The following is a 17,719-nucleotide window of genomic DNA, read 5'->3' as shown; positions in this document are numbered from 1 at the left end:
TCATGTCAGCAGAGAATCAGTCTTCATGTCATAGCAGAGAATCAGGCTTCACGTCACCCACCACTGTAAGAGTCCATTTTCATAAATTTAGGCCCAGCACCCAGGCAGAGGAGAGAGGTCCCGTAACAGACAATCTGGCTTCATGTCAGCAGAGAATCAGTCTTCATATCATAGCAGAGAATCAGGCTTCACGTCACCCACCACTGTAACAGTCCATTTTCATAAATTTAGGCCCAGCACCCAGGCAGAGGAGAGAGGTCCCGTAACAGACAATCTGGCTTCATGTCAGGAGAGAATCAGTCTTCATGTCATAGCAGAGAATCAGGCTTCACGTCACCCACCACTGCAACAGTCCATTTTCATAAATTTAGGCCCAGCACCCAGGCAGAGGAGAGAGGTCCCGTAACAGACAATCTGGCTTCATGTCAGCAGAGAATTAGTCTGCATGTCATAGCAGAGAATCAGGCTTCACGTCAGCCACCAATGCAACAGTCCATTGTCAGATATTTAGGCCCAGCACCCAGGCAGAGGAGAGAGGTCCCGTAACAGAGGATCTGGCTTCATGTCACCAGAGAATCAGTCTGCATGTCATAGCAGAGAATCAGGCTTCACGTCACCCACCACTGCAACAGTCCATTTTCATAAATTTAGGCCCAGCACCCAGGCAGAGGAGAGAGGTCCCGTAACAGAGGATCTGGCTTCATGTCACCAGAGAATCAGTCTGCATGTCATAGCAGAGAATCAGGCTTCACGTCAGCCACCACTGCAACAATCCATTGGCATATATTTAGGCCTAGCACACAGGCAGAGGAGAGAGGTCCCGTAACAGACAATCTGGCTTCATGTCAGCAGAGAATCAGTCTTCATATCATAGCAGAGAATCAGGCTTCACGTCAGCCACCAATGCAACAGTCCATTGTCAGATATTTAGGCCCAGCACCCAGGCAGAGGAGAGAGGTCCCGTAACAGAGGATCTGGCTTCATGTCAGCAGAGAATCAGTCTTCATGTCATAGCAGAGAATCAGGCTTCACGTCACCCACCACTGTAAGAGTCCATTTTCATAAATTTAGGCCCAGCACCCAGGCAGAGGAGAGAGGTCCCGTAACAGACGATCTGGCTTCATGTCAGCAGAGAATCAGTCTGCATGTCATAGCAGAGAATGAGGCTTCACGTCACCCACCACTGCAACAGTCCATTTTCATAAATTTAGGCCCAGCACCCAGGCAGAGGAGAGAGGTCCCGTAACAGAGGATCTAGCTTCATGTCACCAGAGAATCAGTCTGCATGTCATAGCAGAGAATCAGGCTTCACGTCACCCACCACTGCAACAGTCCATTTTCATAAATTTAGGCCCAGCACCCAGGCAGAGGAGAGAGGTCCCGTAACAGAGGATCTGGCTTCATGTCACCAGAGAATCAGTCTGCATGTCATAGCAGAGAATCAGGCTTCACGTCACCCACCACTGCAACAGTCCATTTTCATAAATTTAGGCCCAGCACCCAGGCAGAGGAGAGAGGTCCCGTAACAGAGGATCTGGCTTCATGTCACCAGAGAATCAGTCTGCATGTCATAGCAGAGAATCAGGCTTCACGTCAGCCACCACTGCAACAATCCATTGGCATATATTTAGGCCTAGCACACAGGCAGAGGAGAGAGGTCCCGTAACAGACAATCTGGCTTCATGTCAGCAGAGAATCAGTCTTCATATCATAGCAGAGAATCAGGCTTCACGTCAGCCACCAATGCAACAGTCCATTGTCAGATATTTAGGCCCAGCACCCAGGCAGAGGAGAGAGGTCCCGTAACAGAGGATCTGGCTTCATGTCAGCAGAGAATCAGTCTTCATGTCATAGCAGAGAATCAGGCTTCACGTCACCCACCACTGTAAGAGTCCATTTTCATAAATTTAGGCCCAGCACCCAGGCAGAGGAGAGAGGTCCCGTAACAGACAATCTGGCTTCATGTCAGCAGAGAATTAGTCTGCATGTCATAGCAGAGAATCAGGCTTCACGTCAGCCACCACTGCAACAGTCCATTGTCATAAATTCAGGCCCAGCACCCAGGCAGAGGAGAGAGGTCCCGTAACAGACAATCTGGCTTCATGTCAGCAGAGAATCAGTCTGCATGTCATAGCAGAGAATGAGGCTTCACGTCACCCACCACTGCAACAGTCCATTTTCATAAATTTAGGCCCAGCACCCAGGCAGAGGAGAGAGGTCCCGTAACAGAGGATCTGGCTTCATGTCAGCAGAGAATCAGTCTGCATGTCATAGCAGAGAATCAGGCTTCACGTCAGCCACCACTGCAACAGTCCATTGTCATAAATTTAGGCCCAGCACCCAGGCAGAGGAGAGAGGTCCCGTAACAGACAATCTGGCTTCATGTCAGCAGAGAATTAGTCTGCATGTCATAGCAGAGAATCAGGCTTCACGTCAGCCACCACTGCAACAATCCATTGGCATATATTTAGGCCTAGCACACAGGCAGAGGAGAGAGGTCCCGTAACAGACAATCTGGCTTCATGTCAGCAGAGAATCAGTCTTCATATCATAGCAGAGAATCAGGCTTCACGTCAGCCACCAATGCAACAGTCCATTGTCAGATATTTAGGCCCAGCACCCAGGCAGAGGAGAGAGGTCCCGTAACAGACAATCTGGCTTCATGTCAGCAGAGAATCAGTCTGCATGTCATAGCAGAGAATGAGGCTTCACGTCACCCACCACTGCAACAGTCCATTTTCATAAATTTAGGCCCAGCACCCAGGCAGAGGAGAGAGGTCCCGCAACAGAGGATCTGGCTTCATGTCAGCAGAGAATCAGTCTGCATGTCATAGCAGAGAATCAGGCTTCACGTCAGCCACCACTGCAACAGTCCATTGTCATAAATTCAGGCCCAGCACCCAGGCAGAGGAGAGAGGTCCCGTAACAGACAATCTGGCTTCATGTCACCAGAGAATCAGTCTGCATGTCATAGCAGAGAATGAGGCTTCACGTCAGCCACCACTGCAACAATCCATTGGCATATATTTAGGCCTAGCACACAGGCAGAGGAGAGGTTCATTCAACTTTGGGTAGCCTTGCAATATAATGGTAAAATGAAAATAAAAATAGGATTGAATGAGGAAGTGCCCTGGAGTCCAATAATATATGGTTATGGGGAGGTAGTTAATGTCTAATCTGGACAAGGGACGGACAGGTCCTGTGGGATCCATGCCTGGTTCATTTTTATGAACGTCAGCTTGTCCACATTGGCTGTAGACAGGCGGCTGCGTTTGTCTGTAATGACGCCCCCTGCCGTGCTGAATACACGTTCAGACAAAACGCTGGCTGCCGGGCAGGCCAGCACCTCCAAGGCATAAAAGGCTAGCTCTGGCCACGTGGACAATTTAGAGACCCAGAAGTTGAATGGGGCCGAACCATCAGTCAGTACGTGGAGGGGTGTGCACACGTACTGTTCCACCATGTTAGTGAAATGTTGCCTCCTGCTAACACGTTGCGTATCAGGTGGTGGTGCAGTTAGCTGTGGCGTGTTGACAAAAGTTTTCCACATCTCTGCCATGCTAACCCTGCCCTCAGAGGAGCTGGCCGTGACACAGCTGCCTTGGCGACCTCTTGCTCCTCCTCTGCCTTGGCCTTGGGCTTCCACTTGTTCCCCTGTGACATTTGGGAATGCTCTCAGTAGCGCGTCTACCAACGTGCGCTTGTACTCGCGCATCTTCCTATCACGCTCCAGTGCAGGAAGTAAGGTGGGCACATTGTCTTTGTAGCGTGGATCCAGCAGGGTGGCAACCCAGTAGTCCGCACAGGTTAAAATGTGGGCAACTCTGCTGTCGTTGCGCAGGCACTGCAGCATGTAGTCGCTCATGTGTGCCAGGCTGCCCAGGGGTAAGGACAAGCTGTCCTCTGTGGGAGGCGTATCGTCATCGTCCTGCCTTTCCCCCCAGCCACGCACCAGTGATGGACCCGAGCTGCGTTGGGTGCCACCCCGCTGTGACCATGCTTCATCCTCATCCTCCTCCACCTCCTCCTCATCCTCGTCCTCCTCGTCCTCCAGTAGTGGGCCCTGGCTGGCCACATTTGTACCTGGCCTCTGCTGTTGCCAAAAACCTCCCTCTGAGTCACTTCGAAGAGACTGGCCTGAAAGTGCTAAAAATGACCCCTCTTCCTCCTCCTCCTCCTCCTCCTCCTGGGCCACCTCCTCTTCCATCATCGCCCTAAGTGTTTTCTCAAGGAGACATAGAAGTGGTATTGTAACGCTGATAACGGTGTCATCGCCACTGGCCATGTTGGTGGAGTACTCGAAACAGCGCAACAGGGCACACAGGTCTCGCATGGAGGCCCAGTCATTGGTGGTGAAGTGGTGCTGTTCTGTAGTGCGACTGACCCGTGCGTGCTGCAGCTGAAACTCCACTATGGCCTGCTGCTGCTCGCACAGTCTGTCCAGCATGTGCAAGGTGGAGTTCCACCTGGTGGGCACGTCGCATATGAGGCGGTGAGCGGGAAGGCCGAAGTTACGCTGTAGCGCAGACAGGCGAGCAGCGGCAGGATGTGAACGCCGGAAGCGCGAACAGACGGCCCGCACTTTATGCAGCAGCTCTGACATGTCGGGGTAGTTGTGAATGAACTTCTGCACCACCAAATTCAGCACATGCGCCAAGCAAGGGATGTGCGTCAAATTGGCTAGTCCCAGAGCTGCAACGAGATTTCGCCCATTATCACACACCACCAGGCCGGGCTTGAGGCTCACCGGCAGCAACCACTCGTCGGTCTGTTGTTCAATACCCCGCCACAACTCCTGTGCGGTGTGGGGCCTGTCCCCCAAACATATGAGTTTCAGAATGGCCTGCTGACGTTTACCCCGGGCTGTGCTGAAGTTGGTGGTGAAGGTGTGTGGCTGACTGGATGAGCAGGTGGAAGAAGAGGAGGAGGAAGCCGAGAAGGAGGAGGTGGCAACAGGAGGCAAAGAATGTTGCCCTGCGATCCTTGGCGGCGGAAGGACGTGCGCCAAACAGCTCTCCGCCTGGGGCCCAGCTGCCACTACATTTACCCAGTGTGCAGTTAGGGAGATATAGCGTCCCTGGCCGTGCTTACTGGTCCACGTATCTGTGGTTAGGTGGACCTTGCTACAGATGGCGTTGCGCAGTGCACACTTGATTTTATCGGATACTTGGTTGTGCAGGGAAGGCACGGCTCTCTTGGAGAAGTAGTGCCGGCTGGGAACAACATACTGTGGGACAGCAAGCGACATGAGCTGTTTGAAGCTGTCTGTGTCCACCAGCCTAAATGACAGCATTTCATAGGCCAGTAGTTTAGAAATGCTGGCATTCAGGGCCAGGGATCGAGGGTGGCTAGGTGGGAATTTACGCTTTCTATCAAATGTTTGTGAGATGGAGAGCTGAACGCTGGCGTGTGACATGGTTGAGACGCTTGGTGACGGAGGTGGTGGTGGTGGTGTTGGTGGTACATCCCCTGTTTGCTGGGCGGCAGGTGCCAACGTTCCTCCAGAGGCGGAGGAAGAGGCCGAGGCGGCAGCAGCAGAATAGGCCGAGGCGGCAGCAGCAGAAGAGGTAGCAGGGGGAGCCTGAGTGACTTCCTTGGTTTTAAGGTGTTTACTCCACTGCAGTTCATGCTTTGCATGCAGGTGCCTGGTCATGCAGGTTGTGCTCAGGTTCAGAACGTTAATGCCTCGCTTCAGGCTCTGATGGCACAGCGTGCAAACCACTCGGGTCTTGTCGTCAGCACATTGTTTGAAGAAGTGCCATGCCAGGGAACTCCTTGAAGCTGCCTTTGGGGTGCTCGGTCCCAGATGGCGACGGTCAGTAGCAGGCGGAGTCTCTTGGCGGCGGGTGTTCTGCTTTTGCCCACTGCTCCCTCTTTTGCTACGCTGTTGGCTCGGTCTCACCACTGCCTCTTCCTCCGAACTGTGAAAGTCAGTGGCACGACCTTCATTCCATGTGGGGTCTAGGACCTCATCGTCCCCTGCATCGTCTTCCACCCAGTCTTGATCCCTGACCTCCTGTTCAGTCTGCACACTGCAGAAAGACGCAGCAGTTGGCACCTGTGTTTCGTCATCATCAGAGACATGCTGAGGTGGTATTCCCATGTCCTCATCATCAGGAAACATAAGTGGTTGTGCGTCAGTGCATTCTATGTCTTTCACCGCTGGGGAAGGGCTAGGTGGATGCCCTTGGGAAACCCTGCCAGCGGAGTCTTCAAACAGCATAAGAGACTGCTGCATAACTTGAGGCTGAGACAGTTTCCCTGGTATGCATGGGGGTGATGTGACAGACTGATGGGGTTGGTTTTCAGGCGCCATCTGTGCGCTTTCTGCAGAAGACTGGGTGGGAGATAATGTGAACGTGCTGGATCCACTGTCGGCCACCCAATTGACTAATGCCTGTACCTGCTCAGGCCTTACCATCCTTAGAACGGCATTGGGCCCCACCATATATCGCTGTAAATTCTGGCGGCTACTGGGACCTGAGGTAGTTGGTACACTAGGACGTGTGGATGTGGCAGAACGGCCACGTCCTCTCCCAGCACCAGAGGGTCCACTAACACCACCACGACCATGTCCACGTCCGCGTCCCTTACTAGATGTTTTTCTCATTGTTATGGTTCACCACAACAACAAATATATTATTTGGCCCAATGTATTGTATTCAAATTCAGCGGGATATAAATTTGAGGCCTAGTATTTAGGCGCTGGGTGACCGGTATGGATTTAGTGACAGAATTAGACTTGGAAATGCACAGAAGCGTGTGTGTGAAGTTATTCTGAATGACCCTATGTGCACCTTGAATATTATATACCCTTTTTGGGATAGATTTCAAATAGCTCTGATATAGCAGGAACCACTAAATTATGAAATTGCTAAATTGGGAATTGTATTTCAACCCAGAACAAAAAATGTGCTTTGACGGACACTAAATATCTTGCCCAGCAACAACAGTACAGCGGTAACGAGAGATTTAGCAGGATATAAATTTGAGGCCTAGTATTTAGGCGCTGGGTGACAGGTATGGGTTTAGTGACAGAATTAGACTTGGAAATACACAGTAGCGGGTGTGTGTGAAGTTATTCTGAATGACCCAATGTGCACCTTGAATATTATATACCCTTTTAGGGATAGATTTCAAATAGCTCTGATATAGCAGAAACCACTAAATTATGAAATTGCTAAATTGGGAATTGTATTTCAACCCAGAACAAAAAATGTGCTTTGACGGACACTAAATATCTTGCCCAGCAACAACAGTACAGCGGTAACGAGAGATTTAGCAGGATATAAATTTGAGGCCTAGTATTTAGGCGCTGGGTGACAGGTATGGGTTTAGTGACAGAATTAGACTTGGAAATACACAGTAGCGGGTGTGTGTGAAGTTATTCTGAATGACCCAATGTGCACCTTGAATATTATATACCCTTTTAGGGATAGATTTCAAATAGCTCTGATATAGCAGAAACCACTAAATTATGAAATTGCTAAATTGGGAATTGTATTTCAACCCAGAACAAAAAATGTGCTTTGACGGACACTAAATATCTTGCCCAGCAACAACAGTACAGCGGTAACGAGAGATTTAGCAGGATATAAATTTGAGGCCTAGTATTTAGGCGCTGGGTGACAGGTATGGGTTTAGTGACAGAATTAGACTTGAAAATACACAGTAGCGGGTGTGTGTGAAGTTATTCTGAATGACCCAATGTGCACCTTGAATATTATATACCCTTTTAGGGATAGATTTCAAATAGCTCTGATATAGCAGAAACCACTAAATTATGAAATTGCTAAATTGGGAATTGTACTTCAACCCAGAACAAAAAATGTGCTTTGACGGACACTAAATATCTTTCCAAGCAACAACAGTACAGCGGTAACGAGAGATTTAGCAGGATATAAATTTGAGGCCTAGTATTTAGGCGCTGGGTGACAGGTATGGGTTTAGTGACAGAATTAGACTTGGAAATACACAGTAGCGGGTGTGTGTGAAGTTATTCTGAATGACCCAATGTGCACCTTGAATATTATATACCCTTTTAGGGATAGATTTCAAATAGCTCTGATATAGCAGAAACCACTAAATTATGAAATTGCTAAATTGGGAATTGTACTTCAACCCAGAACAAAAAATGTGCTTTGACGGACACTAAATAACTTTCCCAGCTACAACAGGACAGCGGTAACGAGAGATTTAGCGGGATATAAATTTGAGGCCTAGTATTTAGGCGCTGGGTGACAGGTATGGGTTTAGTGACAGAATTAGACTTGGAAATACACAGTAGCGGGTGTGTGTGAAGTTATTCTGAATGACCCTATGTGCACCTTCAATATGATCTACCCTTTTAGGGATAGATTTTAAATAGCTCTGATATAGCAGAAACCACTAAATTATGAAATTGCTAAATTGGGAATTGTATTTCAACCCAGAACAAAAAATGTGCTTTGACGGACACTAAATAACTTTCCCAGCTACAACAGGACAGCGGTAACGAGAGATTTAGCAGGATATAAATTTGAGGCCTAGTATTTAGGCGCTGGGTGACAGGTATGGGTTTAGTGACAGAATTAGACTTGAAAATACACAGTAGCGGGTGTGTGTGAAGTTATTCTGAATGACCCAATGTGCACCTTGAATATTATATACCCTTTTAGGGATAGATTTCAAATAGCTCTGATATAGCAGAAACCACTAAATTATGAAATTGCTAAATTGGGAATTGTACTTCAACCCAGAACAAAAAATGTGCTTTGACGGACACTAAATAACTTTCCCAGCTACAACAGGACAGCGGTAACGAGAGATTTAGCAGGATATAAATTTGAGGCCTAGTATTTAGGCGCTGGGTGACAGGTATGGGTTTAGTGACAGAATTAGACTTGAAAATACACAGTAGCGGGTGTGTGTGAAGTTATTCTGAATGACCCAATGTGCACCTTGAATATTATATACCCTTTTAGGGATAGATTTCAAATAGCTCTGATATAGCAGAAACCACTAAATTATGAAATTGCTAAATTGGGAATTGTACTTCAACCCAGAACAAAAAATGTGCTTTGACGGACACTAAATAACTTTCCCAGCTACAACAGGACAGCGGTAACGAGAGATTTAGCGGGATATAAATTTGAGGCCTAGTATTTAGGCGCTGGGTGACCGGTATGGATTTAGTGACAGAATTAGACTGGGATATGGCCAAAAAATAACCACACTATTGCTGGTTAAATGCACTTGGTGACGGGCGCAGCTTGCCCCTGATGTAGTATATGGCCAAAAAATGAACAGACTATTGCTGGTTAAATGCACTTGGTGTCACAGCTTGACCACACTACTGAGGGTTAAATGCACTTGGTGACGGGCGCAGCTTGCCCCTGATGTAGTATATGGCCAAAAAATAAACAGACTATTGCTGGTTAAATGCACTTGGTGTGACAGCTTCACCCTGATGTAGGCTTTAGCCAGAAAACAACCACACCATTGAGGGTTAAATGCACTTGGTGACAGGCGCAGCTTGCCCCTGATTTTGTATATGGCCAAAAAATGAACAGACTATTGCTGGTTAAATGCACTTGGTGTGACAGCTTCACCCTGATGTAGGCTTTAGCCAAAAAACAACCACACCATTGAGGGTTAAATGCACTTGGTGACAGGCGCAGCTTGCCCCTGATTTTGTATATGGCCAAAAAATGAACAGACTATTGCTGGTTAAATGCACTTGGTGTGACAGCTTCACCCTGATGTAGGCTTTAGCCAAAAAACAACCACACCATTGAGGGTTAAATGCACTTGGTGACAGGCGCAGCTTGCCCCTGATTTTGTATATGGCCAAAAAATGAACAGACTATTGCTGGTTAAATGCACTTGGTGTGACAGCTTCACCCTGATGTAGGCTTTAGCCAAAAAACAACCACACCATTGAGGGTTAAATGCACTTGGTCGCAGCTTGTGCTGGCGCACCACAAGACACAAAATGGCCGCCGATCACCCCAGAAAAATGTGACTGACAAACGGTCTGGGCAGCCTAAAAACAGTGAGCAATTGAGGATCAGCAGCTCAATGATCCACAGCTGCAGATCGATCAGTTAATCAAGTCCTTTGGAGGAGTTAATCTGCCTAATCTCGCCCTACTGTCGCAGCCGCAACCTCTCCCTACGCTAATCAGAGCAGAGTGACGGGCGGCGCTATGTGACTCCAGCTTAAATAGAGGCTGGGTCACATGGTGCTCTGGCCAATCACAGCCATGCCAATAGTAGGCATGGCTGTGATGGCCTCTTGGGGCAAGTAGTATGACGCTTGTTGATTGGCTGCTTTGCAGCCTTTCAAAAAGCGCCAAGAAAGCGTCACAAAAGCGCCAAGAAAGCGACGAACACCGAACCCGAACCCGGACTTTTACGAAAATGTCCGGGTTCGGGTCCGTGTCACGGACACCCCAAAATTCGGTACGAACCCGAACTATACAGTTCGAGTTCGCTCATCCCTACTGGAGGGGTTAAAAATAAATAAAAAATTATTTAACTCACCTTAGTCCACTTGCTCGCATAGCCGGCATCTCCTTCTGTCTTCATCTTAGCTGTATGTAGCAACAAGGACCTGTGGTGACGTCACTCCGGTCATCACATGATCCATGGTAAAAGATCATGTGATGGATCATGTGATGACTGTGACATCACCAAAGGTCCTTGTTGCTACACAAAGCTAAGATGAAGACAGAAGGAGATGCCGGCTACGCGAGCAAGTGTATTAACCCCTTAGGGACTCAGCCCTATTTCACCTTAAGGACTTGGCCATTTTTTGCAAATCTGACCAGTGTCACTTAAAGTGCTGATAACTTTAAAACGCTTTGACTTATCCAGGCCATTCTGAGATTGTTTTTTCATCACATATTGTACTTCATGACAATGGTAAAATGAAGTCAAAAAAAGTATTTGCAAATTTCAAAGTTTCAGTTTCTCTAATTCTGTAATACATAGTAATACCCCCAGAAATTGTGATGACTTTACATTCCCCATGTGTCTACTTCATGTTTGAATTATTTTGGGAATGATATTTTATTTTTGGGGGATGTTACAAGGTTTAGAACTTTAGAAGCAAATATTGAAATTTTTCAGAAATTTACAAAAACCCAATTTTTAGGGACCACTACAGCTCTGAAGTCACTTTGCGAGGCTTACATAATAGAAACCACCCAAAAATGACCCCATTCTATAAAGTACACCCCTCAAGGTATTCAAAACTGATTTTCCAAACTTCGTTAACCCTTTAGGTGTTGCACAAGAGTTATTGGCAAATGGGGATGAAATTTGAGAATTTCATTTTTTTGCCTAATTTTCCATTTTAACCCATTTTTTCCACTAACAAAGCAAGGGTTAACAGCCAAACAAGACTGTATCTTTATTGCCCTGACTCTGCCGTTTACAGAAACACCCCATATGTGACCGTAAACGACTGTACGGCCACACAGCGGGGCGTAGAGTGAAAGGTGCGCCGTTTGGTTTTTGGAAGGCAGATTTTGCTGGACTGGTTTATTTATACCATGTCCCATTTGAAGCCCCCTGATGCACCTCTAGAGTAGAAACTCCCTAAAAGTGACCCCATCTAAGAAACTACACCCCTCAAGGTATTCAAAACTGATTTTACAAACTTTGTTAACCCTTTAGGTGTTGCACAAGATTTAATGGAAAATAGAGATACAATTTCAAAATTTCACTTTTTTGGCAGATTTCCCATTTTAATATTTTTTTTCAAGTAACAAAGCAAGGGTTACCAGCCAAACAAAACTCAATATTTATGGCCCTGATTCTGTAGTTTACAGAAACACCTCATATGTGGTTGTAAACCGCTGTACGGGCACACGGCAGGGCGCAGAATGAAAGGAATGCCATACGGTTTTTGGAAGGCAGACTTTGCTGGATTGTTTTTTTTGACACCATGTCCCATTTGAAGCCCCCCTGATGCACCCCTAGAGTAGAAACTCCAAAAAAGTTACCCCATTTTAGAAACTACGGGATAAGGTGGCAGTTTTGTTGGTACTAGTTTAGGGTACATATGATTTTTGGTTGCTCTATATTACACTTTTTGTGTGGCAAGGTAACAAGAAATAGCTTTTTTTGCACCGTTTTTTTTTTGTTATTTATAACATTCATCTGAAAGGTTAGATCATGTGGTAATTTTATAGAGCAGGTTGTTACCGACGTGGCGATACCTAATATGTATACAATCTTTTTTATATATGTAAGTTTTACACAATGATTTCATTTTTAAAAAAAAAAAAGTTTTAGTGTCTCTATAGCCTAAGAGCCAAAGTAGGGTCTCATTTTTTGCGGGATGAGATGGCTGTTTTATTGGCACTATTTTGGGGTGCATATGACTTTTTGATCGCTTGCTATTGCACTTTTTGTGACGTAAGATGACAAAAAAAAATTATTTTTATTTTTTACGGTGGTCACCTGAGGGGTTAACTCATGTGATATTTTTATAGAGCCGGCCGATCCGGACACGGCGATACCTAATATGTATACTTTTTTTTATTTATGTAAGTTTTACACAATGATTTCATTCAAAAATCATGTTTTTTCAGTTTTTGGGCGATTATCTTGGGTAGGGTCTCAATGTTTGCGGGATGAGATGACGGTTTGATTGGCACTATTTTGGCATACATGCAACTTTTTTGATCACTTTTATTACCTTTTTTGGGAAGTAAGGTGGGCAAAATTTCAATTTTCTCATAGTTTAAATTTTTATGGCGTTCACCGTGTGGGGAAAGTAACATGACCATTTTATAGATCAGGTCGTTACGGACGCGGCGATACCAAACATGTGTAGGAATTTTTTTTTTTTCATTTTTAATTAGTGATAAATGTGTTCTTTGATTTTCAAATTTTTTTTTTTCATTTTTAATTAGTGATAAATGTGTTCTTTGACTTCCACTTGACACCCTGGTTTAACCACTGTACACCAACGATTATTCGGCGGGAGGCGGGCGGGGGATTGCGATCCCACCGCCCGCACCGCCCGCAACACCCCCCCTGCACCTCCCACCGGGCTAAAATCATGCAGGGGTGCAGGAGGGGTGATACATATATATTTTCAGCACACTAAAGTTTCTGATCGGCGCGGTCAGGGACCGCGGCGATCAGAAACAGCAGAAATAACCCCTCCAGCGCTATTTTACTATGCATTCTGTATTCAGAATGCTATTATTTTCCCTTAAAACCATGTTATAAGGGAAAATAATAATGATCGGGTCTCCATCCCGATCGTCTCCTAGCAACCGTGTGTGAAAATCGCACCGCATCCGCACTTGCTTGCGGATGCTTGTGATTTTCACGCAACCATATTCACTTCTATGGGGCCTGCGTTGCGTGGATTATCGCACCGCAACGCACAAAGAGGAGCATGCTGCGATTTTCAGTCAACGCATAAGTGATGCGTGAAAATCACCGCTCATGTGAACAGCCCCATAGAAATAAATGGGTCGGTATTCAGTGCGGGTGCAATGCATTCAACTCACGCATCGCATCCGCGCGAAAAACTCGCCCACGTGAAAGGGGCCTAAGATTTGCAGACCACAAAACAGATATGGTTGTGAGCATAGGGTCTAAGACATGCAGGAGTTCTGTCGATTTCCCTCACTTAGAATTTTAAAAACCGTGTAAAATTGTTGAATTGAATCTAGAGAAATAAGCAGTGATTCAGCAGTAGCAAGCACACTTTAATAACATTATTACTGAGATCCGGAAACCACAAATGTCTACAAACTGACTATCCTGAATATTTTAATTGCCATATTGATAAATAATGAGATCCCCTGGGCCTCATTTCTGATGCAATTAGCGCTGCAGCAAACGACCATCTCTCCAGTGTGCTCAGCCTGTCATTTCTGCTCTTACATTGTAAGGTTCTTCAGGAAGCGCTGTTTAATATACATTCAATAAAATGATATATCAAGTACATGCCTTAGGCTGGTTTCACTCGTGCGTTGCGGGAACATGCGTGATTTTTCCGCACGAGTGCAAAACATTGTAATGCGTTTTGCACGCGCGTGAGAAAAATCGGCATGTTTAGTACCCAAACCCGAACTTCTTCACAGAAGTTCGGGTTTGGGTTAGGTGCTGTGTAGATTGTATTATTTTCCCTTATAACATGGTTATAACCGTGTTTTAAGGGAAAATAATAATGATCGGGTCTCCATCCCAATCGTCTCCTAGCAACAGTGCATGAAAATCGCACCGCATCCGCACTTCCTTGTGGATGCTTGCGATTTTAATGCAGCCCCATTCACTTCTATGGGGCCTGCGTTGCGTGATAAACGCACAATATAGAGCATGCTGCGATTTTCACGCAACGCATAAGTGATGTGTGAAAATCGCCGCTCATGTGCACAGTCCCATAGAAATGAAAGGGTCCGGATTCAGTGTGGGTGCCCGCGCGGAAAACTCGCCCATGTGAAAGGGGCCTTAGGGTACTTTCACACTTGTAGCAGAGGATTCCGGCAGGCAGTTCCGGCAATCCGGACGCAAACGGATGGCATTTGTCAGATGGATCCGTCTAAAAAATGCATTGAAATACTGGATCCGTCTCTCTGGTGTCATCTGGAAAAACGGATCCGGTATTTTTTTTTTTCACAGAGTAAAAGGTCTGCGCATGAGCGAAACGGAAGAACGGAATCGTCAATGCGGCAATTTTAATGGCTGATCCGGAACTAATACATTTCAATGGAAATGAATGCCAGATTCTGCATTCCGGCAAGTGTTCAGGATTTTTGGCCGGAGAGAAAACTACAGCATGCTACAGTATTTTCTCTGTCCAAAAAACGTAAGAGGGACTGAACTGATGCATCCTGATGCGTACTGAACGGAATGCTCCCTGTGACGGAACTCAATACCGGAAAAGAAAAACGCTAGTGTGAAAGTACCCTAAAACATGTGCTACAAACCAACAAGTATTCTCTGTAGCCTTCCCCGCAAACTTCAACTGAAAACATGAAATAAAAAAATCATTATCTTAAGGCCTCATGCACACGACAGTATTTTCTCACGGTCCGCAAAACGGGGTTCCGTTGTTCCGTGATCCGTTTCCGTTTTTGTTTACGTGTGTCTTCCTTGATTTTTGGAGGATCACCAAACATGAAGGAAATAGAAAAAAAATCTAAGTCAAGTTTGCCTTGCAAATAATAAAACAGACATGGATCACGGACGCGGATGACAATCTTGTGTGCCTCCGTGTTTTTTCACGGACCCATTGACTTGAATGGGTCCGCGAACCGTTGTCCGTGAAAAAAATAGGACAGGTCCTATTTTTTTGACGGACTGGAAACACGGATCAAGGACGCGGATGACAAACGGTGCATTATCCGAGTTTTCAATCAATGTGTCGGCACAAAATGCTTGAATAGCTTAAATCATTTTTTTTAAAATGTAAAATCTATTTTTTTTAATTTCTGATCTAGATTGATCAATCTGTCTGTCTATCTATCTGCCACTGTAATCCTGCCTGTGATGATAATAAGACAACTGCTGTAAAGTTGCCTGTACAGAAGAGGAAGTCTTCACATATTTAGGGCTCATGCACAGGACCGTTGCCCTGCCGTGCCCGTATTGCAGACCGCAAACAGCATGTCTGCAGTATATGGGCACCGGCGGTTTGTGCACCACATCATGGGTGTGGACCTATTCAAGGTCGGGTGCAAACCAGAGGCACGGAACCCCACAGAAGCACTATGGAGTGCTTCCGAGAGGTTTCTGTCTGTGCCGCCGCACCGCGTAAAAAGTAGTGCATGTACTACTTTTTTGCGATGTGGACCGTCAGATGCAGATCCCGGACCCCGTTCAAGTGAATGGGTTCTGTCTCTGCATACAGCAGCCATATGGTTCACACGTTTGTGTGCAAGAGCCCTTAGGCCTAGTAGCCAGTACGAAAACTGCATGATATAGGCATTTTTCAACATAGATAGTGACATGGAAAAATGAAATCACCCCAATTTTTTTTAAAGACAATTGGTCATTTTCTAAAGACACTATGTGTGGGCAAAAGTTTATAGCCCTTATATACTAGACACAATCCCGTGAACAGCATTTACCTATGTGGTGATAGGTGATAAATGTCAGATCAATGGGGGTCCAACTGCTGGGACCCTCAGTGATCGCAAGAATGAAGGTCCCCGAGTGCCCTGTCTTAACAGAGTAGTAGTGTGTATGTTGGTGCACTGTTATTTACATCTATGAGATTGACGGAGCACAATCTACATCAGTCCGATAGAAGTTAATGGAGCAGTGTACTGGCATATGCATTAGCGCTTCATTCAGATAGGGCACTTCAGGGACCTTCATTATTGGTATGACATGGGGTCTGTGGATAGGTGACAAAAACTTTTGTGGGATAACTCATTTAGGGTGGAGTCACACCAAAAGCGAAGTATAAACCGTTCCATTATATTTCCCATTCCTTTTCAACCCACTTCTGGCTTTGGCTCAAAAAACTGTATAAAAAAACTTTACATCAGAATCAAAAATTTTCAGGGGGATCAGTAATGGGGAGTTCTCACTGTTATTGTACCCCATTCTGACCCTATTTTAAGGCACCCGAGTTTTTTACAGTCTCTGCCCAGCCCCAGGATCCTTGACCCAAAACTGCTTCCTTCCTCGTAAAATGTTTTAAAATGTTGACAACTGTAATAACTCAACAAAAAAGAATTCTTAAAAAATCTTCAAATCTTTTTCATCTGGATTTGTTGTAGATCCTCAGTGACTGCACACTGTCATATCACTGTGGTCTACTTCCTGTTGAGAATCAGTTCTGGGTACCACCCCCTGGACAGTAGCTAGCCTCAATACAATAGCATATCAGAGCTGAAACTAATGGCATCAGTCAGTCAGGAATGCGGGTGACAGATACCCTTCAACTTTCTATTCAGCAAAAAATATTTCTGAGGATCAATGTAGCCAGTGTGTTCATTAATGACCATTACTTCCAGTCCACTAACCTGAACATTACCATGCACAGAACAGAAAGTTGAGACCTACACAAGTACTACATACAGTAGATGCATATTCCAACTTCTACTTGACACTATGGACAATTCTGCAATTAATTGGTTATTTTTGGATGACAATAATTTTTGTTTAACAGATAAGTGAAGGAGCTGACTGCATTTTTATTCCAACAAAACTTTTCCTGGCTGAAGCACCTGAGAAGGCTAGACAGATTGCACAAGAGATGGTGCACAGTTTCCCAACAGAGACAAAGATCAGAGAATGCTACGCCACCCTGCAAACTTGGAGGCTCTACAAGGAAAAAATTATTCGAAAGCCATTAGGCATGAAATTTCCAAGAAATAAGTGTTGAGGAATTTTCAATCTTTAAAATGTACAAAAAGTATGGGCACTATATCCAGCCTGAGTTAAACACTACTTCACTGTACCGCAGTCTTGCCTGTCACAACAAGCAAGAGGTTAACTGCTGTAGGACTTCATAGTAGGCCTCCTCAATATTTGTGACTTTCAGAGAAGACATGTTGGTTCTGACATTTTACATTGATTTGTGTGTGGACAACCTGCCTACATTGAGATTAATTTGCCGAGCCCATTTGGAATTTGTCAGTGTCTTTTCCTGGACATGATACTGATCTACAGTATAAGGCCCCATGCACACTAACGGCTGTTCCGTGCATTGGGAACCGCAATTTGCGGTACCCAATGCACAGGCACCATCCATGTGG

At 45.7% G+C, this 17,719-nt stretch overlaps 1 protein-coding gene across 1 annotated transcript in view; it reads left to right on the top strand.

Moving 5' to 3' along the window:
- Positions 1–17,346, top strand: part of LOC122925332 — a 135,653-nt gene extending 118,307 nt beyond the window's left edge. Inside the window, exon 17 of the mRNA XM_044276721.1 lies at positions 17,131–17,346. Coding sequence (XP_044132656.1) covers positions 17,131–17,346 — 216 coding nt within the window. The remainder of the gene's footprint in view (positions 1–17,130) is intronic.
- The last annotated feature ends 373 nt before the right edge of the window (positions 17,347–17,719 follow it).

Source organism: Bufo gargarizans, chromosome 1 (assembly GCF_014858855.1).
Source record: "Bufo gargarizans isolate SCDJY-AF-19 chromosome 1, ASM1485885v1, whole genome shotgun sequence".
NCBI lineage: Eukaryota > Metazoa > Chordata > Amphibia > Anura > Bufonidae > Bufo > Bufo gargarizans.
This window is presented reverse-complemented; position numbering and strand designations above follow the sequence as displayed.